This window comes from Platalea leucorodia, assembly GCF_965183815.1.
Source record: "Platalea leucorodia genome assembly, chromosome: 2".
Taxonomy (NCBI): domain Eukaryota; kingdom Metazoa; phylum Chordata; class Aves; order Pelecaniformes; family Threskiornithidae; genus Platalea; species Platalea leucorodia.
Genome location: NC_138824.1, coordinates 714,565 through 737,560, shown reverse-complemented (window position 1 = coordinate 737,560; position 22,996 = coordinate 714,565). Strand labels below are relative to the sequence as shown.

At 53.0% G+C, this 22,996-nt stretch overlaps 1 protein-coding gene across 5 annotated transcripts in view; it reads left to right on the top strand.

Moving 5' to 3' along the window:
• Positions 1 to 22,996, top strand: part of STIM1 (stromal interaction molecule 1) — a 109,290-nt gene that overhangs the window by 46,954 nt on the left and 39,340 nt on the right. For all 5 annotated transcript variants that reach the window (XM_082304682.1, XM_082304684.1, XM_082304683.1 and 2 more), the window contains exons 4-6: positions 7,986 to 8,100; positions 12,658 to 12,769; positions 13,958 to 14,073. In XM_082304682.1, the coding sequence (XP_082160808.1) occupies positions 7,986 to 8,100; positions 12,658 to 12,769; positions 13,958 to 14,073 (343 nt within the window). The remainder of the gene's footprint in view (positions 1 to 7,985; positions 8,101 to 12,657; positions 12,770 to 13,957; positions 14,074 to 22,996) is intronic.

The following is a 22,996-nucleotide window of genomic DNA, read 5'->3' as shown; positions in this document are numbered from 1 at the left end:
CAGAAAAGGTGTTCAAATTGGTGAGCTAACCGAGGGAAGCGATGGATGGCGAGCTCTGCGGTCACTTGGTCGGTTTGGGCCCCGGAGCCCGTGTGCGGTGGTGAGTTGGTGCACGCGTGCACCTCTTGCCCAGGTGGTGGCTGGCGTTCAGGAGGGACGATGGCATTTGGGGGAAGGATCGAGGGGAAATGCAGAGGTTGTGTGAGCAGCTGGAGTTTCTGCGTATTAAAAAACATGAGAAAAAAACTCCAGAAAATCACACTTCATGGAACCGCTCCTTTCTGAGCGTGCTTTCCGCCACCAAGACAACGGGTTTGTCTTAACCAAGGAACCCGTGCGGCTCAAACTCCTCACCCCTTTTAGAGTGGAGAAAAGCGTACTGGTCACGGGATTTGGCAGGTGGAGAATTAAAATGTAGGTCCCTGTGTTTAACGGGGTTATACAATCCCGAAACGGTTCCGTAATTGTTTTTTCTGGAGGGGGTGCGTAGCTCTGCTTCGGAGCGCCCGGGTCTCTGCCACAGCCTCCGGCACTTGCTGGAAACCTGGGGCCGGGGCGGCCGTGAGCAGAGGGCACTGAGAAAAAGTATTTGCACCTTAAAAGGGAGGTAATTTTCTGCCACCGGCTGCTGCGGAGGTCAGAACCGTGGGTGGCTTCAGCAGGGACGGGAGGCGTTCCCTCCCCAAAGCCCTACAGTTCCCCTGGGTGTCTGTGCAGGGACCTGCTCCTCGCCGCAGGGCTGCTCTCCCACAGGTGGGCATTTCTGAAGGGTGTGCAGCAGCTGGCTTTTGTCTGCCTCGGATTCTGCTCCTTCTCGTTATATACAGAAACCTGTGAAATTATAAAAGAAATTTTGACATCAAGCAGCATTCACAGGCTGAGTCTTCCCACGGCGATCTCAGCTCATGCTGGTTGTTGCTTGTAGCGGTGGTTCTGTTCCCGTTACTTTTGGACGGTGCGCTCATGGTTGGTCTTCCTCTGAACTTGGTTGACTATGTTAATTCTGTTCTTGTTGTGGATTCACAGACTGGCTGAGGCTGGAGATGGTCTGGGGTGGGACCTCTGGGGTGGGACCTTTGGAGATGGTCTGGGGTGGGACCTCTGGGGTGGGACCTTTGGTTGAGTCTCCATCCCTGGCGGGATTTAAAAGAAGGGCAGATGTGGTGCTCGAGGACATGGTTTAGTGGTGGCCTTGGCAGTGCTGGGTTAACGGTTGGACTTGATGATCTTAAGGGTCTTTTCCAACCTTAACGATTCTGTGGTTCTGTGATTCTTTGAAGATGGCCTGGGGTGGGGCCTCTGGAGATGGTCTGGGTGGGACCTCTGGGTGGGACCTCTGGAGATGGTCTGGGTGGGACCTCTGGGTGGGACCTCTGGAGATGGTCTGGGTGGGACCTCTGGGTGGGACCTCTGGAGATGGTCTGGTCCAACCCCTGCTCAGGCTGGGCCACCCAGAGCCGGCTGCCCAGGACTCTTGAGTTTTGGGTATCTCCAGGGATGGGATCAGCAGGGTCTTTAACACCTTGAAGTGCTGCTTTTTAGTCACGTGCAATTAGGTCCATATTTTTGTGCAGTGATTCTTGTGCTTGGCGTTTTGGACATCTGGGAGTCCTGTGGCTACTTTATATCTATGCGTATCAGCACACATACAATGTGCATGCTCAGTACCGTTACCTATGCATGTGAAAACTCTGGGGAGTCCCTCCACTGGGGAAAAAACAAGAGCTAGAGAGCTATACAACTTGGAAGTTGTTCCTGCAGTAGATGTGTAAATGTGGGCTCTGAAAGCACCCTGAGCACCGCTGCCGTCGGGGGCACGGGTGCGTTACAGTCTGTGCAACAGGAGTTCCCATCCATTTGTGCCGGTTGGCAGCACGCGGAGGTTGGAGAAAGGTGTTTAGCAGTAGTGCGCGTCTGATGGTACCAGGTAGGGAGCTAGCGGGTCAGCAGTCGGCTGAAAACATCTCTCTTTTCTGGCTTGGCTCAGAGGAGCAGAGCTGAGATGCCTGCACGGCACCAGCAACCCTTCAGAAGCCTTCGCTTCTGAAGACCATGCTAGGCAGAGTTTGGCTAATTCACTGCATTTGCGCTGTTCTTCTTTTTTGTCTTTTCCCCAGAAGATACTAAGGGAAAATCTGCTGTTAAGGTTTCCCGGGGCTTTGGTGCCTGCAGCCCAGCTCCTCCAGGCTCGGGCTCGGCTCGTCGGAGGAGGCGACGGCCCCATCCTGCACCCTCCTCCCGCTTGTTTATAGAGATGTTCTCACCGCAGCCAGCACCGTCCCCTCCGGAGAGTCCTTGGGGGTTTGTTTTGGTGATCGTGTGCTGAAGGAAAGCTGCAGGAGATCACTTTTCCTTTCTGTGCTCCCCGAGCTAAATATACAGAGCAGCAGCTGATCCCGCCGGTCCCGGTGGGAGTTGGCAGCCGCGCGGTGCGCAGCGCCGGGTGACATTGCCGCGTTCCCTCTCGGTCACGAGTTAACGAGCCGGGAGGCCGACGACTTCGCCTCTCCCTGCCGCGGGTTGGCACGCAGGCAGGAGACCCGAAGGGCAGCGGGCTGCCCTGCTGAAGCGGCCCGAATTTTCCCATTTTCCATTCTGGAAGGCGGGAAGAGCGGCCGAAGCCGTGGGTGGGCGAGAAGGCGAGAGAGCCGAGAGGCGCCGGGCTGAACCGCGGGTGCGGGGCGGTGGCCTCGGTAGCACCCGCAAGGGATTTGTGAAGAGCCTGGAAAGCGGAAACTTTCACAGATGTTTGTCATGCCCCGTCTGATGTTAAAATACCATCTCCTTATCTAGGGATGACTTTTTTTTCTTGTAATTCTGTTGCACACTTAAAAGACCTGTAATAAAGGCGGCTGCACGGTAATCATGCACTAGCTGATGCATGCGGGGATGCAAATGTGAAATTATCGTTTAATTTCGTTGCGTATATTAGGTACTGGGATGTGGGTGATCCTCTTCCTGCTGTTTGATTTCCAGGCACGTTGCTGGCCTCCCCTCTCAGGAATCCCTCCTGCGTACAGGGTAGCCTCAAATCTCGTTCGTCTTTCTCACGCTCTCCCTTAGTTCTTTTCCTCATACGATTTTATTCACTTTTCTTCGGTGTCTTCTGGTTCTGGCCCGTCTTCTCCTGAGGTGGGAGGGGGTGGGAACACACCAAAGCAGGTTATTATGACAGATGTGTTCCCTGGGTGAATTGTAATATATCTGCACACTATACTGACTATATATATATATATATATTTTTCATTAGCGGCTCGGCCTACAGTGAAAATGCCTTGCCTCCTGTGGATGGCATTTGTTTCAGCTTTGATGTGAAGGTGCAGGTCAAATCTAACAATAATTTTTTGGATTCTTACTCCATTGACATAGAGTTGGTTCCATTGTGCCGTTTAGTTACATCTTTGGTGATGATATAATTCAAAGAAAAGCCCAGAGTCTCAAAAGCCCAGGCTATGTTATTATACTCTGTCTGTCTGTCTGAGAATTAATTTAACGTAAATACTTACTGAATATTTCCTGGCTTGTCTTACCAGGCGCAGAAACCGTCGGATGTACTGCAGAGAATGTTCCTATTCAGTTTGATCCTTCAGTTTTGTGCAGCAACTAAAAATACTTAGCCAATGATTTTATTATAGATATATACACATATATATTTATATATATCATTATAGATACAATAATTTTGTATTATATACACACTAATTTTCTATATAAATATATAGAAAATAAAAGCACATATATATTCTTTTATATATATATCTTCTAATATATTATATAGCTAACCGGTGCGGCTGAGCAAGGCCCTCCTCAGCCTAAGGCGTACGAAGGAAACGCAGGGCCAGTGGAAGCAGGGACACGTAGCCCGGGGAGCGGACAGGGAAATGGCGAGGACACGCAGGGCTGGGGTCGGGAAGGCCAAGGCGCGGACGAACAGCAATTGGCACGGGGTGTGCCAGTAATAAGAAGGGGTTGTGTGAGTACATGAGTCAGAAGAGAAGGGCCAAGGAGAGTGTCCCCCCCCGACAGACGTGAGCGGGGAACTGGTAACAACGGATATGGGGAAGGCTGAGGTGCTCAACGAGTTCTTCACCTCGGTTTTCACGGGCAGCCGGGCACCCTGCACCTACCAGGTACCGGGACCTCCGGGAGAGGGCTGGGGGAGCGAGGGCCCTCCCACTGTAAGCAAAGAGCAAGTTCAAGACCACCTGATAAAACTAAACAAACAGAAGTCTAAGGGACCTGGTGAGGTACATCCCAGGGTGCTAAGGGAACTGGCTGATGTAGTTGCAAGACCCCTCTCCATCATATTTGAAAAGTCATGGTGGTCAGGTGAGGTCCCCAGGGACTGGAAAAAGGGTAACATCAGCCCTGTTTTTAAAAAGGGTAGGAAGGAGGACCGGGGAATTACAGACCGGTGAGCCTCACCTCTGTGCCTGGGCAGATCATGGAGCGGATCCTCCTGGAAGCAACGTTAAGGCACGTGCAAGACAAGGAGGTGATCCGAGGAAGCCAGCACGGATTCACCGAGGGCAAATCCTGCCTGACAACCTGGAGGCCGTCTGTGATGGAGTCACTGCAAGTCGACAGGGGAAGACCGATTGGTGTCATCTACGTAGACTTCTGTAAAGCTTTTGGCACAGTCCCACGCGCCATCCTTATTTCTAAATTAGAGAGAGACGGATTTGAAGGGCGGACTATTCGATGGATAAGAAATTGGCTGGATGGACGCATCCAGAGAGTTGCGGTCAATGGCTCTGTGTCCAGGCGGAGACCGGTGACGAGTGGTGTCCCGCAGGGCTCTGTCTTGGGACCAGCGCTTTTCAGTATCTTCATCAATGACCCAGCCAGCGGGATGGAGTGCACCCTCAGCAAGTTTGGAGGTGACACCAAGCTGAGGGGTGCAGGTGACACGCCTGAAGGAGGGGGTGCCATCCAGGGGACCTGGACACGCTGGAGAAGTGGGCCCGCGTGAACATCGTGAGGTTCAACACGGCGAAGTGCAAGGTCCTGCCCCGGGGCCGAGGCAATCCCAGACATGAGAACAGACTGGGAGAAGAACTCGTTGAGAGCAGCCCTGAGGAGAGGGACTTGGGGGTGCTGGGGGATGGAAAGCTGGCCACGGGCCGGCAACGTGCGCTGGCGGCCCAGAAAGCCAAGCGTCTCCTGGGCTGCATCCCCCGCAGCGTGGGCAGCGGGGCGAGGGGGGGGATTCTGCCCCTCTGCTCCGCTCTGGGGAGACCCCCCTGGAGCCCCGCGTCCAGCTCGGGGGTCCTCAGCACGGGAAGGACATGGAGCTGTGGGAGCGGGGCCAGGGGAGGCCCCAGCGATGGTCCGAGGGTGGCCCAGCTCTGCTGTGAGGGCAGGCTGAGAGCTGGGGGGGTTCAGCCTGGGGAGGAGGGGGCTGCGGGCAGAGCTGATTGCGGCCTTGCCGTGCTTAACGGGGGCTTAGATAAAAGAGGGGGAGAGACTCTTTATGGGGGCAGACGGCGACAGGACAAGGGGGAACGGTTTCAAACGGAAAGAGGGGAGATTTGGATTAGATGTTAGGACAAAATTCTTTACTGTGAGGGTGGCGAGGCGCTGGCCCAGGTTGCCCGGAGAGGCTGTGGACGCCCCGTCCCTGGCAGGGTTCAAGGCCAGGTCGGACGGGGCCCTGAGCGCCCTGGGTTGGTGGGGGGCAGCCCTGCCCGTGGCCGGGGGGCTGGAGTTAGGTGGTCTTTAAGGTCCCTTCCAGCCCCAGCCATTCTACGGTACAACTGTATATAGCTGCCTGTAGTTACACACGTCGTCGTTCTCAGTCCCCTCGAGTTCGCTTGCTCGGACAGCCGCCGGAGAGCCGCGTGGGCAGGGCAGGTGCTGTCTCTTGTGGCTGCACTTCGGGGGATCCTAGGTGTTGCAGAAGACGCGCTTCCCCCAGCGAGAGCGTGGTGTGGGAATGATGTAAAGTAGTCCCTGGTAGAATTTGTACGGATGCAGGCACTCATACAAAATATCAGACTGATATTTGGCAGCATCGGGTGACTTTGATGCAATCAAATACAAGGTCTTACAGAACCAAACAAGTGCTTTTTGGCTGGCAAACCTCCCCCTGCTCCCCGGGTCCTCTGGAAGCTGAGGATTTGCTGAAACCCAGAAAACCTGATTTTAAGCTTTACCTCGTCTTTGAGCAAGGAGCAGCTTGTGTTGTTTTACCTGATCAGGCAGCGTCGGCTTTGTAATGACAACACCTGCCCGAAAGCATGCAGTTGCAGTAATGGAACAAAGTTACCAAAAGCTAAAATAATAATATTTTTTTAAAAAAGAAGCATTACTGTGATTATATGTAACAGTTTATATTCTCCCTTATTTTCTGAGAATCTGAAGTAGCTTTTGCATTTCATCTTCGGTTGTTGCGGGTGATTCCAGGGCTCCGGGTGGATTCCCGCGCTGAAGGCGGTGGCCGTTCTGCCTGCCCCTGCCCGCCTCCTCGGCGACCCCTCCGTGCATACCGAGACCTTGCTGCTTTGCCGTCGGCTGCCTTGATTCCTCCGTAGAAAAAGCTTTTTTCCATGGTTCCTGGGGCTGCTCTCTTGTGCCCCGTCTCTCCCCAGAGCACCGGGATAGCAAGGACCCCGTCATTTGGCTTTTCTCTGCCTTTGCAGCGTTACTGGGTTAATGCTTCCGTTGCACATCCTATTCACGGTACCCTGCCTGCAGGCGTCATCTGTCACGGTCTTGCGGTGAACTTTGGGGCGTTTAGTGTTTCTCAGAAGAGGACGTATCCTCTTATTTCTAGGCCTACAGCTTGTGTTATTCCCTAGCTATCAGATGGTATCAGATGGGGAGATTCCCGATGGAGTGCTCGATTTCAGAAACACTCCCTCCGTCCTCCGATAGATGCTCTCGGGGCAGGGGGTCTCTCCGAGGGGAGGGCTCGGGTGGCGTAAGAAGATTCTGATTTCTGTGCCGAGAGCGAGGGAGCGGCAGGCGAGCAGGATTAAAGCTGCCATATGCAGGCGTGCGCCTCGTGGAAATGCTGTGACTTCTTACGCTGATGTGCCATAAAGGGCTTAGAAAGCGATTGATGGGAAAAGAACAAGGGGACTGGTCTGATGTCTGGAAGGTTGCTTTTCTTAAAGAGGGGCTGAAGCTGATAAGCTGACTTGCTTCTTGTCAGCACGGCCCCGGGCAGAAATCTGCTGGCAGAGGGCTACTTAGCAAAAAGGCAGCGGAGTAAAATCCTGAAACTGGAATTAGAGAAAAATGTGTTCAACTAGAAGTAAGGTGCAGGTCTGCAATAGATGGTGGTATGTATTAGAGCAACTCAAGTGCTCTCCTGAGACCCCCTGGAGCCCCGCATCCAGCTCGGGGGTCCTCGGCACGGGAAGGACATGGAGCTGTGGGAGCGGGGCCAGGGGAGGCCCCAGCGATGGTCCGAGGGTGGCCCAGCTCTGCTGTGAGGCCAGGCTGAGAGCTGGGGGGGTTCAGCCTGGGGAGGAGGGGGCTGCGGGCAGAGCTGATTGCGGCCTTTCAATATATAAAGGGGGTTTATGAGAAAGCTTAAAGATTGGGCATAAGGAAGACATTTCTTACGATGAGGGCGATGAGACACGGGAACTGGTTGCCCAGAGAAGCTGTGGATGCCCCGTCATTGGCAGTGTTCAAGGTCAGGTTGGACGGGGCGTCAAGCGAAGTGAGGTAGTGGAAGATGTCCCTGCCCATGGCAGGGGGCTGGACTAGGTGGCCTTTAAAGGCTCCTTCCAACCCAAACCCTTCTGTGTTCCTGTGAACTAGGGGGATGATGTAGTTTTGATCAGAGATTAAAAGACCAGAGATGCTGCATCTCAGACTTATGGGGACTTTGCCATAGAAATGATTAAGTGATACCCTGTGGATGTAATAATAAGGAAGACAGGTGAAAGATTTATTTATTTTTTTTTTTTAATGCTCCTCATCTCTCTAAAAGATGAATCAAAGAATAATCCCGCTGTTTATTCTTCTCCTAGTTCTTGAGGGAGGACTTGAATTATCATGACCCAACAGTCAAGCACAGTACCTTCCATGGAGAAGACAAGCTCATTAGCGTGGAAGATCTCTGGAAGGCCTGGAAGACATCTGAAGGTAAAAAAGACAAACAAGCAAATTGAAACAGCCCGCTCCACCCCCCTTGCCATAAAAGCGAATAAACACTTTGGATCTCATGTAACCTTGGCAGCAGTGTGTGTGCACCTCCCGGGAAGAACGTGCTGCTTCTGCTTTTGCTGCCTTGTACAAGTACTCTTCCAGCTTCCTTTTTCTGGGGGGGGCCTCTCAGGATTTCGTTGGTCTTGGTACTTCTCAACTGTTAATGCTGGCATCTGGGTATGGCCGTAAAAGTATAAATTGTTGTTTCGTTTCTCTGCCCCTATAAATGTGTATGAAAATAGAGGCAAATACTGTCCTATTCCAGCTTCTCCTTCAAATATCCAGTTTCAGCTGGTATTTTTATGGGGCAATAGCATCCTAAATATTCAATAGAGCTGCGTGGGCGTTTTCCCACAGATTGTGTTTTCCTTAGAAATTTGCTGAACCTGAAAAGCTCCTTAATCTGGCGAAAAGAAAGTAGGCTACAGTCCTGAAACTGGAAGTGTACGTGAATACATTCGATGTAGAAATAAGCTGCAAGCTGTTAAGAACTGCTGTTACCCATCGCAGCAAGTTAACCCAGGGAGGTGGTGGAAGTTCAGTCACTGGTAGGAAACTTGTGAATCGTGGAAGGGACTTTGAAGAACACCAGTGCTGCCCTGGCCGCTGCGTGCGGGGCGCCCCGCGCCTGGGGTTTCCAGCGCTGGCTGCCCCCGGCATCGGGGGGCCTCCGAGGGGGTCAGGCAAAGGCACGATTTCACTTCTACTTTTTCCCCAACCAGGATTTTGGAATTTCTCTTTTTGAGAGATCTTAAAATGGATTTTTCTTTCTTCTATCTAGTTAAGAAACTTTATTCTATAATGAAGCCCCAAATTCAAGACTGGTATTTTATCTTAAGACCAGTAGTGCTAATAAGAAAAACCTTCAGTGCCTTGAGAATGAAAATGTGGGGGAGGGCATAGGAGTAGAAAGATTTCACTTTTGCAAAACACAGGCGTAGTGTTGGCTGTACGATGCATCGTATGTATCGGGTCTTTCTGTGTATCGATGCATTGGCGTATCGGGCTTTCTGTGATCCGTGGCACGGACCGCTTCTGCCAGTGGCTGCCCTTTACTCCTGCTCCTGCGCTGTTCCTTTTCTCTCGGTACGCTAGCCGTCATGTTGCTCTCACGACCCGGAACATCTTTTTTTCCCCCGATACTTTTAATTGCTGCTCTTCCCTTCACTTACAGTCTTTTCCTTTCCCTCTCTCCCCCAAGATCGCATAATCTTATCAACCCCCATCATTTGAAAAACTGGATTTTCATCTTCTGATCAATTAATAAATTATAAAGTTTTCCATTTCTTATTCATATCCTGTTCCATTTGTATTTGATTTTTCTGTCTTAGCCTCTGCATCACTTAGGGGCAGGATGTGGCCAGTGTTTTCAAAGCACTGTGTAGATATAGCTGTAAGTAATGTTTCAGTCCCTCACAATCCCAGGAGGACTAAATAAATACTTCAGTACAGCACTTGAAAGGCGATTTGAAGACACAGTGGTTCTGTGCACAATCCTGGCGTGGTTTGTCCGGGACCAGGCTCTCCGTCCCGTGGAGATGGGCAGCCACGTGTTGAAAATTCTTGTCCAAACCACTCGCAAGTCAGGACGATGCCGAGTCGCTTTGTCTCCTGTGTTCAAGGAAAGCTTCATCTCAGAAATATTTATTCTATTGTACGGCTGTTTACAGATGTCTTTGCCTGCAGTATCTTTTAATGTTGGCTGGGAAAGGATAGAAATCATTAAGGGATGGAGGAGAACATCCCACGACACTCCCCAGGTCCCTTAATTGCCGAGTGCTTTTGCTCTCTCCCTGCTTCTGACACACACGGGACTTGCCATGCCTTTGGGCAGAGCTGCTGTGGCATAACGGTTTTCCTTCTGTTGGATTTAGTTGCCACTCCTGTTTTCCCTTCTTGTCATCCTGTATACCTAGCTGATAAAATAAATTATTAGTTTCTAAAGGATGGTCTCCTATGGAGCCTAATTTTGGCGTTTGAACTGGAGTCGTAAAGCTGGTAGTGTCAGGCTTGTAGAAAAGCTCTGCTCCTTCACGTGGGTGTGAAAAGTGGCTTTGAGAGGGGCCACCAAGGGCTGACGGGGCCGGGTGCCCGGGGCAGCCGTGCCCGATTCATCTGTTTTCAAGCCAAGTGCTTTTCCCGCCTGCCATTGCTGTTGTTCCTGGTCATATGTGTAAGCTAAAAAGCTGTTTCTGTCCCCTAATTAGCCAAAAATAGATAGGTGGTGATGCTCTTACAAGGTGTTGGATTTGATAGATAAAGCCCTCAGTAAGCATGGCTCTACCAAAGCTACCGAAGTAGCAGATCAGATCATCACGGCAAGGATGCAGGGCAGGGGAGCTGCTCATCCTTGCACTTGAGCGTGCTGCCTGACGCTGGCGGCATGTTTCTCCATGATTTCTTCCCAAAATAAAGACCTCTGGATACGTAAGGCCAAAAAGAAAGAGAGAAGCTGGGGGCTTCAGAGGAGCCCGGCAGGGCTGGGCTGTGCCAGGCCGAGAGGCGGCTGTTGGTGCGGGGATGCGGAGCACAAGCCCTGCATCGCTGGCGGGGAGCGGGGGAGCCCTGCCAGGCCCGGGGGCAGCTGCGGGAGGCAGCGGTGCCCACCACCACTCCTGCGCAGGCAGGCACCCCCGTGCCACCGTGGGGCCCTCCAGCTCGCCGCCCCTTCAGAGCGTGCATCGAGTCCTGCCCGCCGTGGGCGCCATTTGCCTGCCCAGCTGGCGGGCGCTCGGTGGCCTCTGACGGCTGCGTGTGGCGGCCGGGCTCTCCAGCCTCGTGCCCTGCAGCGCGGTGTCCCGCTGCGCCCGGGCACTGGCGGTGCCGCCACCCAGGGAACCGGCCTTCCCCTGCCCGCTGCAGCTTTGAACATCTTGCTTGTGGCCACAGAAATCGGTTTCCCACAGTTTCTGGGCCAGGGACCAGTAACTGGAGGGCGTTTCCTTAAGGGAGGGCAGTTTGCTGGCTTTGCGTTCGCTACCCTGCATCCGTGAGTCATCGCGCAAGCCTACGTGGGGATGACTCCTTCTTTTCAAGTCTTGCTCTCCTTTGCTCAGCGCTTGGCTCTCGTCCTGTCCGCTCTGTCATCTTTCCGTCGAAGGCGTTCAGCTCGCTGGAAGATGTTTCTCATATTTGTGGGACAGCTCATTGTTGACATTTAAGAAGCGCCGCGCAGCTCGGAACTCAGCAGCGATGCAGCCCTCGGAGCCAGCGGTAAACGGGCCTGCTCTCCGCTTGGCTGTTGGGAAGGGCGTGCGAGAGAGATCGGCGGCCGTTGGGCCAGAAGCATGTGGTGACCGTCAGCAGCGGGTGATGTCCAGCACAGCGCTCTGGGTTGCCGGAGGCTGGGCAAACGCTGCAAGAGCTCAGCCCGTGCTAAGCAAAGACAGAGGTCGATAAATTAAAGCATAGCAGCCCCTCTCTGTCCTATGAAAAAAAGCTGTTGCCTGATGGCTTTCACACCATTGCTGTAAGTACAACAAAGCTGAGTGGCAAAGGCAGAAGCTTCATTTCCAAAGGTTTCCTTCTCTATGTGTCAGCACCAAAAATAATCCACAACTCCGCAGGTGAGGCAGTTGAGGAGAAAAGTTCCCTTGGTTGGCTTGGGCTGCTGCACCCGCTCCACCTCCTCCTGCAAATCACTTTCTCAAGCTGTTTACCACCATTTTCTTACAGCATTTCTCCACTGCACTTTTTTTAATCGATACTCGCCTGGCCCACAGATCTGGAGGAGGGGCGAGGCTTTCGGAGCGCATCGCCAGATACATTAGCTGAATTCGGCTTTTCAGGGGTTTGGGCACGCGGTGAGGCTGCGCACACTTTGTTGGGAGTTTGGAGACAGCAGCGTCACTTGGATGATAGAAAACGAAGTGATTTCACTTATCGTCTGCCAGCGCTTTGGGTGTTGCCTCTCCGAGGATCTTGGCCTCGGGCCCTTCTGGTGACATTGCGAAAGGCTGCCAGCGGAGCATCGCCTGCGCCAGCGCTGTCCGAGGCTGCTCCTTTATCTGATGGCCTCGTTGCATGTTTTTCTTTTGTGAGCTGGAAGCATGGCGTAAAATCAAAGACTTTTGTTGTCAGAGGCTGCTGTTGGGAAAGCACCGGTCCTTAGGCACGGCGTGGTGGCGTCTGTTAAGGCTAAGCGCGTAGCAGCCCATCATGTCTATGCTGACTCTGTAGCAGGCCGTCGTATACAGAACAGAATAGCAAAAATAATCACAGAAGCAAACAGGTAGAGGCTGAGGACCTGCAGGATTGTCGGGAGTACCCCAGGGGGGTTATTTCTTGTCTAATAGTCCACAGGATTTAACGTCCCCGCCCCAGCTTGCTGCATACTTAATAGGAATGCGTTTAAACTCTGCAGGTATTTTCCCTTTGCTGGAGGTGACAGGACGAGGTATGGCTGGTGAAGTTATGCTGTTGCTGCTGGCTTGATGATTTTAGTTGCGTAGTAAAAATATTAAGCTGCCTGCTTGTTTTCTACCTCTCCTACAGTGTATAACTGGACAGTTGACGAGGTGGTGCAGTGGCTCATTACCTACGTAGAGCTGCCACAGTACGAAGAGACCTTCAGAAAGTTGCAGCTGAGTGGACATGCCATGCCCAGGTCAGTGCTCACTGCATTGTCTTGTGTTCCTCTGGGATGCGTGCCAGGGAGAAAACCAGATCTGAGGCGGCTCATAACATCATCTGCAATTCCTCGGCGTGCACAGAGCCAAGTCTAATTCCTGTTCCGCTTCGGTTATGTTTAGAGGCTTCGGCTTTGCTGTCGTCCCCTCTGCAGGGAGTGACTTAGCCATAAGTAAGCGTGTGTCTGCTGCGGGTGAAAGGAGAGGCTGCAGTCCGACCTGCGTGGTCGTGAATACTGCCCATGCTGGTTCGTGTGCTAGGCTTCACCTGCCTACGCCTGAAGCTACAAATTTAGAGCTAAAACCCTGACCTGGAACAAAGCAGACCTAGGCTGCGTCCCGGCTCTGCCACAGCCTTTCTTCATAACCCCAGCCCAGTCCCGGGGCTTCTCTGTCATTGTTCGTCGTCCTCAGCAAAACACCGTCTCTGCTTTCCGGGTTGCATCCAAGTAGCGTTTCAGTTCCCAGTTCAAGGGCTACTGGTTATGTATCTCTGCACCACCCAGCACTGGTATGCACTGATGTTAATTCACACGCCCTGATGCTCCAGCAAAGGAGGCTTCTAAGCCTCGTGTTCCTCAAGAGAAACACTGGCTGTGTTGGCCTAAACTCGTAACAGGTTTGAAAAAAATCAGTGCAGCTTTTTGGGCAAAGGTTATTGTCGCTGAAAAGGGGGCCTGTAAACTGACTGGGAAGGAGGGTTTAACTGGGAACAAAATAAAGTTTTCGAGGCAGTGCATGGTGTGCCCACATTTCTTCCAAGTGAGAAGTATGGTCTATGAAATAAGATGTCAAAGGCTAGCAATATAGGTTTGATTAAAAAAGAATCAGTGATTGGTAGGACACCAAAAGATCAGTTGTGATAGGAAATCAGTAACTTAGGTTGTCAGGATTAATGAAATAGGCGTGGCCTTGGTTTTTCCTTCTCCCTCCGAGTAAAGCCAAAGACACTGCTGCTTAAATCTTTCACAGAGATATCCTAGATCAGATATGACAATATTTGAGGGATTTCTTTTGTCCTGATAGCCCAAGCAGAGAGCTTTCAGCTCCTGCTCATTGCATTTCTCCTTCTGTAGTCTCCACGTTACCGATTTTTGGTCAGTCGCTCATCCAGATGGATATGACCACACCGACTTCTCTTTTTTTATATTTTTCTTTTTTTACAGGCTAGCAGTGAACAACGTTACCATGATGGGGAGTGTTCTGAAGATGACAGATCGAAGCCACAGGCAGAAGCTGCAGCTGAAAGCTCTGGACACGGTGCTGTTTGGGCCTCCTCTCTGTAAGTACCAAAATTCAAAGCCCTTTGGTTGTTCATCGAGAGGATCTGTGTCTGCTCAGTACTGAACAGCAAAGATAGAGCTGGGTGAGCCAGACTTTGTCCTGCGCAGCCCCACCTAGGTAAATTCTTCCTGGTGTAATTCCCCTGAAACAGGAACAGGTTGCCTCTGGATTCATTGGCGCAGCTCCGTAGCCCGGAGGCATCCCGCCTGCTGGGCTTGCGTTTCCATCTCACAGGGGTGCGGACCCGCTGTCCCGCTGGGATCTCCCGCATCCGTAGGGTACAACCTTCCCGTCCTTCCCGTTCGTTGCCGTGCTGGTGGCATGGTCAGGTCTGCAGCTGCCCCAAGGGGGTCTGTTGGCGGGCAGCCACCCTGCCTGCTCGGAGGGAAGCTGCTGCCCAGAACCTGGGGCTGCGGTGGGACCTGGGGCTGCGGCGGTGACTCAGGCGGCAGATGACCGCCTCTGGACAAGGGAAATAGCAGCGTGAAGGCATTTAGGATGGATGAGAACGAGGGACTGAGTTCCTTTGATGCTGATTATAGGCATCTGTTGGCGCGATCTGGAAGCCCTCTGATGCTTATCTCGGCACTGCTCGGGGTGCTCCTTCTGCATTCGTCCCGTCTGACTCATGTTTACTGTCTCTTTATTAAAGGTACTTTTGTCTCTCTCCCTCTTAGTCATGTCTTTCTCATGAACTTCAGATGCTTTTGTGAGGTGAACAGAAACCGTGCTTGATCAGGGCCTGTTTCTGCGCGGCATCGTGCAGACGGGATGGATTTTTAAGGCAGACTGTGTTGCCTGTACACGATTTGAGCCCTCTTCTGCAGTGCTCCTCTTTCCCTTTTAGTGGTCTCGTGTCCCCGGTGCGGGAGGTTTAAAATGAACGCGAAGGGGTGCTTTCTTACCAGGGTGCCGATGCCGTAGCCTGGGCGCAGGTCTGCCCCGGGAACTCCCGCGGCTTTGGTGGCTGGCAGCTGGAGGCTCACGCCATCGGAGACACCGCTTTGTGCGTCCGTTCTTTGGGCGGTTTTGTAAGCATCTGCTGCTGTCCGCCGCTGGGAGAGCAGATGGGAGGTACCTTTCCTCTGCGGGACGCGGGCGCGCTAGCAATCTCATGGAGAAGCTGAGGGGTTTTGGCTTTCTCCCAGCCTTCCCTCTCTGGGCTGCCCAGCGCTTGGCCGGTGGGAAGTGATAAGGCACCACAATTATTTCTTCAGTTGTTTTTTCTTAAAGTCCAACCGTTAGTGCAGTCTTTTCTTGTTTTCAATCTGCGTCCAAATTCCTGAGAAACGGCACAGCGAGGCAAATCCTGGGCCGACTGGCTGCGCGGAGTAAACCGAGTGAAATTTATGAGGCTTGGCAGAGATATGAGGTAAGTGAATTAGAAGCCTAGGTTATACAGTCAGCCATTTTTGCTTCCAGTTATTAAAAAGCATATATTCATTCAGGCACAGTTTGCCTTTTTTATTTATACTTGGCCTGTGTTACAAGCGAAGCTTTTCGGTCAGTCGTGGCATTGCCCGGGGGTGGCGGAGGCGTTGCGGGCGAGCGCGGCCATCGCTGCTCACCCGACAAAGGCTCGAGCCCGGTAACTCCTGTGCTTGGAGGGGGAGTTTTTCGGGCGGTTCTTGGATGCTCTGTAAATGGCAAAGTAAATGACTCGTAATGGTTTGAGATTAAGGGCCGTCCTCCACGTTTGAGGTACTCCGTTTCGCCACGGGACTGTCGTGGCACTGGAACACGAACCTCCTCTGCTCACGCAGATGAAAGCGTGCAGCGAACCGTCCTGATCGGGTTATTTTGGATCTGTCAGGGTTTTGCGATCTGCGTACCTGTTGAGTATGGGAATAGAGGAAATACGCTTTCAATATGTAGCTGAGATAGAGATTTAACACTTTTCAGAAGGTAATATTTGCTATTTCCTGGTTAACTGAATGGATTTGTCTCCAGTTCATACCGTGGTGTATGGTGAGAAGTTGTTTCTCTCAAACTGATTCCTTAAGGAACGGGTTGCGAAACAGCAGTTTTCAACAGCCATTAGCAATCAGCGCTTTCGGGAAGCGCTCGGTGACCTTTGAAGCTGCAGGAGCAGCGTTCGCGCGGTGACGGACTGAGTGGTTTCAGACACGTTCCTGTTGCGGTTCTTTTCCGACGGTCAGCGGAGGTGGTCTCCTGTGATCCTTGCTGTTGCAGAGGGAAGCTGCTGGCAGTGGGATGTGGCTCGCAGGTGCAGGATTTCAAGGGTTTGTTTTCTCTCTTGACAAGGGTTTTTCTCCTCTCTTGAAGATACTTTCTATTCACTGCAGGAATAAAAGCATTAAAATAAAATCCCTAGACTAGAGCACCATGGCTGCTTCCTGCAGACTCATAAAACCACAGACACCTCATTGTCGGTGATGGACCTGGGCAGGCTGGAGAAGTGGGCCCGTGTGAACCTCATGAGGTTCAACAAGGCCAAGGGCAGGGTCCTGCACCTGGGTGGGGGCAACCCCCGGTATCAGCACAGGCTGGGGGATGGAGGGATGGAGAGCAGCCCTGAGGAGAGGGACTTGGGGGTGCTGGGGGATGGAAAGCTGGCCACGGGCCGGCAACGTGCGCTGGCGGCCCAGAAAGCCAAGCGTCTCCTGGGCTGCATCCCCCGCAGCGTGGGCAGCGGGGCGAGGGGGGGGATTCTGCCCCTCTGCCCCGCTCTGGGGAGACCCCCTGGAGCCCCGCGTCCAGCTCGGGGGTCCTCAGCACGGGAAGGACATGGAGCTGTGGGAGCGGGGCCAGGGGAGGCCCCAGCGATGGTCCGAGGGTGGCCCAGCTCTGCTGTGAGGCCAGGCTGAGAGCTGGGGGGGTTCAGCCTGGGGAGGAGGGGGCTGCGGGCAGAGCTGATTGCGGCCTCTCCGTGCTTAACGGGGGCTTGTGAGAAAGGGGGGGACAGGCTTTTTAGCAGGGCCTGCTGCGACAGGACAAGGGGGGATGGTTTTAAACTGAAAGAGGGGAGATTCAGACTGGATGGAAGAAAGAAATGTTTCACGCTGAGGGTGGTGAGACACTGGCCCAGGTTTCCCAGAGAGGTGGGAGATGCCCCATCCCTGGAAGCATCCAAGGCCAGGCTGGACGGGGCTGTGAGCACCCTGATCTGGTGGAAGACGTCCCTGCCCATGGCAGGGGGTTGGATTAGGTGACCTTTAGAGGTCCCTTCCCACCCAAACCCTTCTGTGCTTCTGTGGTTATCGCACACCTACCCAGGTGCGGTTCCTCACTGCCGTGTGAAGGTGGGTGAAGCCTTTTCCCGTCCCGGGGCTAGAGAGCTTGTTCTCTGATGTCTCCTGTAATTTGTTGCGGAGGCCTCAGCAAGCGTCGGGGAGTCGAGTGGGGCACCTGGGCAGTGTCCTTGCTGATCAGCAGACTCCTGTAGTCCCACGAGGTCTGATCTCCTACGCCAGACTGCAGACATGCCATTCCTCCTTCAAACAGGTCTGCTCACCTGCGGGGCCGCAGCTCTGTAATTAATCCAAGTGCGAAGGCGTATGGTAAAATTATAATCTAAGCAAGATGAAGCGATTGCTGCTTCTGTGTCTGTGTCCCGTTGGTGTCCTGTTCTTGTGGTTCAGGAATTTATCCAGCACAACTTCGGGTGAAACAGGAGAGGGGAATTTAAGAAAACAAGCAGTAAAATTCAACCCAATAGATATTTTTGGTGAAAAGTGAATTTAAATTCTTATTCTTTATAACTCTCAAGTGATGGAGACTGAGGTGTCTCCTCACGGACGCTTCAAGGCACCACTGTGGTACCATTTGGGGTTAAAAGACAGACAAAATGCTGTGCGCTCAGCTCCCCGTCCTGGGGACTTCTCCTGGCCATCTCCCCAACGGCCAGCGAAGCGGGACTTGGGTGTTTGTTGCCTGTGGGATTTCAGGAGAGCTTTCCGTAGCTCCCCTTCCCAGGACAGAAGTCCACCAGACGTAATTTGTTCCACAGCTAGGCACAAGCCACGGCGGTTTCCCAAGCCGCTGCCCGACCAGTGCCTGCCCTGGGTTCTGCTGGGGGGGGCTCACCTGGGACTGGGGAGCGCTGCACCCCCCGGCCTCAGCCCCCCCGACGCCCATCGCCCTGGTTCTGGTGCGCCCCGGTGCCTCCCGTGCCGTACCGAGCTGTCTGCGCGGGTGCTGCCGCGCCGCGGGACGGGGTCTCGGCCGTTCTCCCAGCCCTTCTCGTTTGCAGCCATCGTTAGCTCTCATCCGGAGCGTCACCCTTTACCGGCCGAGTGTCCGTGCTAGCAGAAGCACGGGGACCGGGTGCCTGGGAGAGGAGATGTTTCCCAGGCAGGAGGTGGCACGTGGCGGAGGTTGAACTGACCTTTTTCGCTTTTCGTTAAGCGTTTATTCCTTGGTGCCCGCTCTCCGGGGTGGATGAAGCCATGTTTCCTTCGGTATAGCTTCCAGTATAGCCAATTTGTTTCCCTTTATTATGATGAAAACTGTATTTGACAAGTACTTTGAGATCCGCTGAATCATTATTTGTTTAAAACAATAGAATTTCTTAACCAAATACCAGATTAATTTATCGCTGCGAGATTTACCATCCACTTTAAATATTTACAGTTAACTGGATTGTGTTTAGATTACCTGCACCTCGACAGAAAAGCAGCTCTGTCGCATTAAGAGCCTTCCCAGGGTCCGTTCGCGTTATCGGGTAGCTTTCCCAGTCCGTGTGCCGGCAGCCCCGGCTCAGTGAGACGGGGCTTTAGGTTTGGGTACTCTGTAAGGAGCAAGAGCTCCCACCCTGAAAAGCCAGGGAGTGGGGTAACAGAGAAACCTGGCGGGTCGTACGGCGTCCTATTGCCAGCGAAAATCAGCGCATTTATAAAAGTTTCTTTATGTGATTATCTTGTGGGTCCACTGGCAAATAAAAAACTGTTCAAGTACTCAAGAAAGGACTGAAGCTTGGTACAGACAGAAAAATTACAGGTGCCGTCAGGGGAACTTATCGAGCTGTTAGTTTGGCTTGGGTTTCTTAAGAACGGTGGCATTTTTGTATTTTGTTTTATGCTCTCATGCTCACAGCAGCTGCCACCAGCGGCTTTAGAGGGACCGGTGCCTGGCCCACAGCTGTACCCCGCGGTTCTTCTTCCCCGTCCTGCGGCTGAAAACATCCGCCACTAAACAAGGAAGGCGGCGTCACCGATCCAAATAATGCACATAGGGAAATTAAAAAGTTAGCAGTTCCTACGTGTGTTTTTACAGATACTTCAACTTCAACGTAAACAACTGGTGCAGAATTTACTGAGTATGTAGATTTTATCTTATTTTATAAATGCTTATGTAAGTTGCTGTAAAATTGCTGCTTTTCTAATAATCCATGCTGGTTTTATTCCCGAAGCAAAACTTTGAAACTTTCTGTTTAAAAATTGAGGCTTTGAATTTCTGTCTTTCATGGTGGGACCCTTTTGCTTAAGACACCTGAGGTTACTGTTAAGTTTTGGCTATGGTCCAGCTTTTTACCTTGCTTCTTTAAAACGTAAAACGCAGGCAGTGCTGCAAGCCTGATGTGACATTAGTCGTTTGCAGTCAATGCATAACAACGACTGTCTTTGGCAAAATTGTGTCCATTCGTCTTTTCCCTAAAAAGAAAAGAAAAAAAAAGTACAGGAGTCAGTTTTCCCTGGCGTACGTTGCTTGTCCTGCAGCTTTCGCAAGCGTACCGCGTGCCCAGGTTTGCCCGGTCGCGGCTGCCGCTGCTGGGAGCGAAGGGGTGAAGCGGCGCGGGAGCAGCAGAGCAGGAGAGGCCCCAGGCGAGCAGGGAGGACAGGCTGTGCCAGCCCCTCTGCAGGCCCGGAGAAACGCAGCGTGATTTAAGTTGCAGTAAACTGGACGCAAACAATCTGAGCTTCGGCTGTAAAACCTCTGCTCCAGAGCCTCGCTGTACAGTTGGCCTGTGTCACAGGGTGCTAGATACACGACGTTCTGGTACAAGTTAAAAAGCAGCAAGAAAATTGAGAGTATAAAGATTATCTTGTGTTGCCTTGGCGATACAACACCCCAAAGGGTCACCCCACCGGCAGCCGGTGCGCGCTGTAGGAGCACAAGCCTTGGCAGGCGGTCAGAGGGAGAAACCGATGCCAGCCGCGATGGGAGAGACCGCTCCCGTCCCTCCTTGCGCAGGCAGCGGTGGCGACGGACGGACGTTACACATGAAAAACGCCGTCTTTTTCTGCTTGACGTAGGTCTCCGGACAGCGCTGGCAGCAGCGGGTCAGAGAGCTGAACGTCCCCCGGTTCTTCTGACCCGCGCCGTGCGGGGAGCCGGGGGCTGGCGAGGATAACTGCTGCAGGGCAGGGCAGCCCACCTCAGCTCTCCCGTGGGTGGCCTGTGCTTAACAAGAACTATCCCAGAAAAAGGTGTTTTATGCCAGAACACCTCTCCTGCCATTACTTGCAGTCTTTCCCAGGATTCTGCCTTGGAAAGGCACTCGTTACGCTGGAGAAGGGTGACTTGTCCTGCAGCAGTTACTCTCACCAGCTTCTGAATGCAGAAGCAATAGTTCTGTCTGCTTCCTCATGCTGACAAATCCCGCATGATTTACGGTGATTTACAGACTTCCCGTGTCTTTTATAGACTGGTACGTTGGTAGTGCCTGTCACACTCGTGGTCGTGCGTGGCAGTGGTGTACGCCACGTAGATCAAGCCGAGCACGACTCCTGCACCAAGGCTGTTTGATGGAGCTGTGCAGTGGTATGCGGCATGCATAGACTGAGCACTGGGAAGTTAATCTTTGGGTTTGGATATATCAGGCTGGGACCGTGCAGTGCGTGGGCCAGGCTCACGCGTGTGACTGCAGGTGCATCACTCTGCTGGTTCAGCAAGGCTCAGGGCCGGGTCCTGCCCTGGGGGCACAGCAACCCCAGGCACCGCTGCAGGCGTGGGGAGGAGCGGCTGGGAGCTGCCCGGCGGGAAAGGGCCTGGGGGTGCTGGTCGACAGCCGCTGGACACGAGCCAGCAGGGTGCCCAGGTGGCCAAGAGGGCCAGTGGCACCCTGGCTTGTGTCAGGACTGGTGTGGCCAGCAGGAGCAGGGCAGGGATGGTGCCCCTGCGCTGGGCACTGGTGAGGCCGCCCCTCGAGTGCTGTGCTCAGCGCTGGGCCCCGCACCCCAAGGCGGCCATGGAGGGGCTGGAGCGTGGCCAGAGCAGGGCAGCGAGGCTGGGGCAGGGGCTGGAGCACAAGGCTGGGGAGGAGCGGCTGGGGGAGCTGGGGGGGCTCAGCCTGGAGAAGAGGAGGCTGAGGGGAGCCCTCATCGCTCTCTGCAACGGCCTGAGAGGAGGCTGGAGCCGGGGGCTCGGTCTCTGCTCCCCAGGAACAAGCGATGGGACGAGAGGGAACGGCCTCAAGCTGCGCCAGGGCAGGGTTGGGTTGGGTATGGGGAAAAACTTCTTCCCCCAAAGGGCTGTCAGGGCCTGGCCCAGGCTGCCCAGGGCAGGGGTGCAGTCACAGCCCCTGGAAGCGTTCACAAACCGTGTGGATGTGGTGCTTAGGGACAGGGTTCAGAGGTGGCCCTGGCAGGTAGGGTAACGGTTGGACTCGGTGATCTCAGAGGTCCTTTCCAACCTTAACGATTCTGTGATTCTATGAACCTCATTTCCCAGTCTGTGAAGTAGATGCAGTAACTGGGATTTGAATGAATCCTTTCAGTTGTGTTGGCACTTGGAAGGAAATAAGAGATATTAATTGAGCCCAGGAAACACGTTGCATCCAACTTTAAATGGTTGTGTCACGGCAGCGTTCATGTGTGAATTGGCTGGTACAAAAGCCACGGCCGCCCTTGCACGCTCCTCGGCGTGCGAGCGGTCGCCTTGCTCTGCCCCTTGCAGTGCCTCTCCCAGCAGACTCTGACAGGACCCCTCCGAGGTTTCCAGTTAAATGCAATTTAAGCTGTTTTGAAACTATAATCGTTCATTTGCCCGACGCCAGGCACTTCTATTAGCAGTTTCAGAAATATGGGGTGGGTTGGTTGGTTTGTTTTGGGGTGGCTCGGTGTGCGTGGGGGCTGGCGTTGCGCACAGCGGCACAGTACGTGTTCTGGAAAGGGGCTTCGTGAAGTGGCTCCAGGGGAAACCCCCTTCCTTGCTGATGAACACGCTTTATAGAATCACAGAATATCTAAAGCTGGAAGGGACCCATAAGGAGCATTGAATCCAACTGCCTGCTCCTCGCGGGACTACCTAAAACTAAACCATATGATTAAGAGCATCGTCCAGATGCTCCTTGAACTCTGGCAGGCTTGGTGCTGTGACCACTGCTGTTCATTTTCGAGTAGGTTAATAGTACCGAGAGCTACATTTGTGGAAAAATAATGGGTAGTTTGTGGCAAATACTGGGGATTTTTGTGAAGTTTAGTACAAAATGTAACAGCTGTGCTTTTTCTTTTGTCCTTTTCCCCCCTCCTCTTTATCTTCCCAAAGTCCATTTGGAAAGTGCCGGACTTCAGCCTGCTGCCGTCTGCTCGGCACGGTGACATGCTCGGCACTGCGGGCTCAATCAGAAATACCCCGAGGGCTCTCACAGCACAGGAAAGCATGCGAACAGTGGGTAGAATAGTTAGGTTTCAGATTAATCGGATTTTTATTTACCGTTCTTTGAATCGCTTAGAGGGAGTGAGCACGGTGTCTGTTAGCGATGGGAGGGCTGGCGCTGGTTGCAGGTGGTGGGAAGAGGCAAGTCCCTTGCTCAAAGCAGCCAGATTACTCCCGTGGTCTGGGGAGCCCTTCACTTTTCTTCGGAGAAGACCTGCAGAGAAAAGCCAGCTTGGCTGAATTTAGCCTTTGTTACCCATACATTTCTTCCCAGGAATGAAGATTTGAATTCTTCTGTTCAACCTGTATCTTACAGAGAAAAGCTCTAGGAGGCGAAAAGGCTACGTTCACATCCAAGCTGA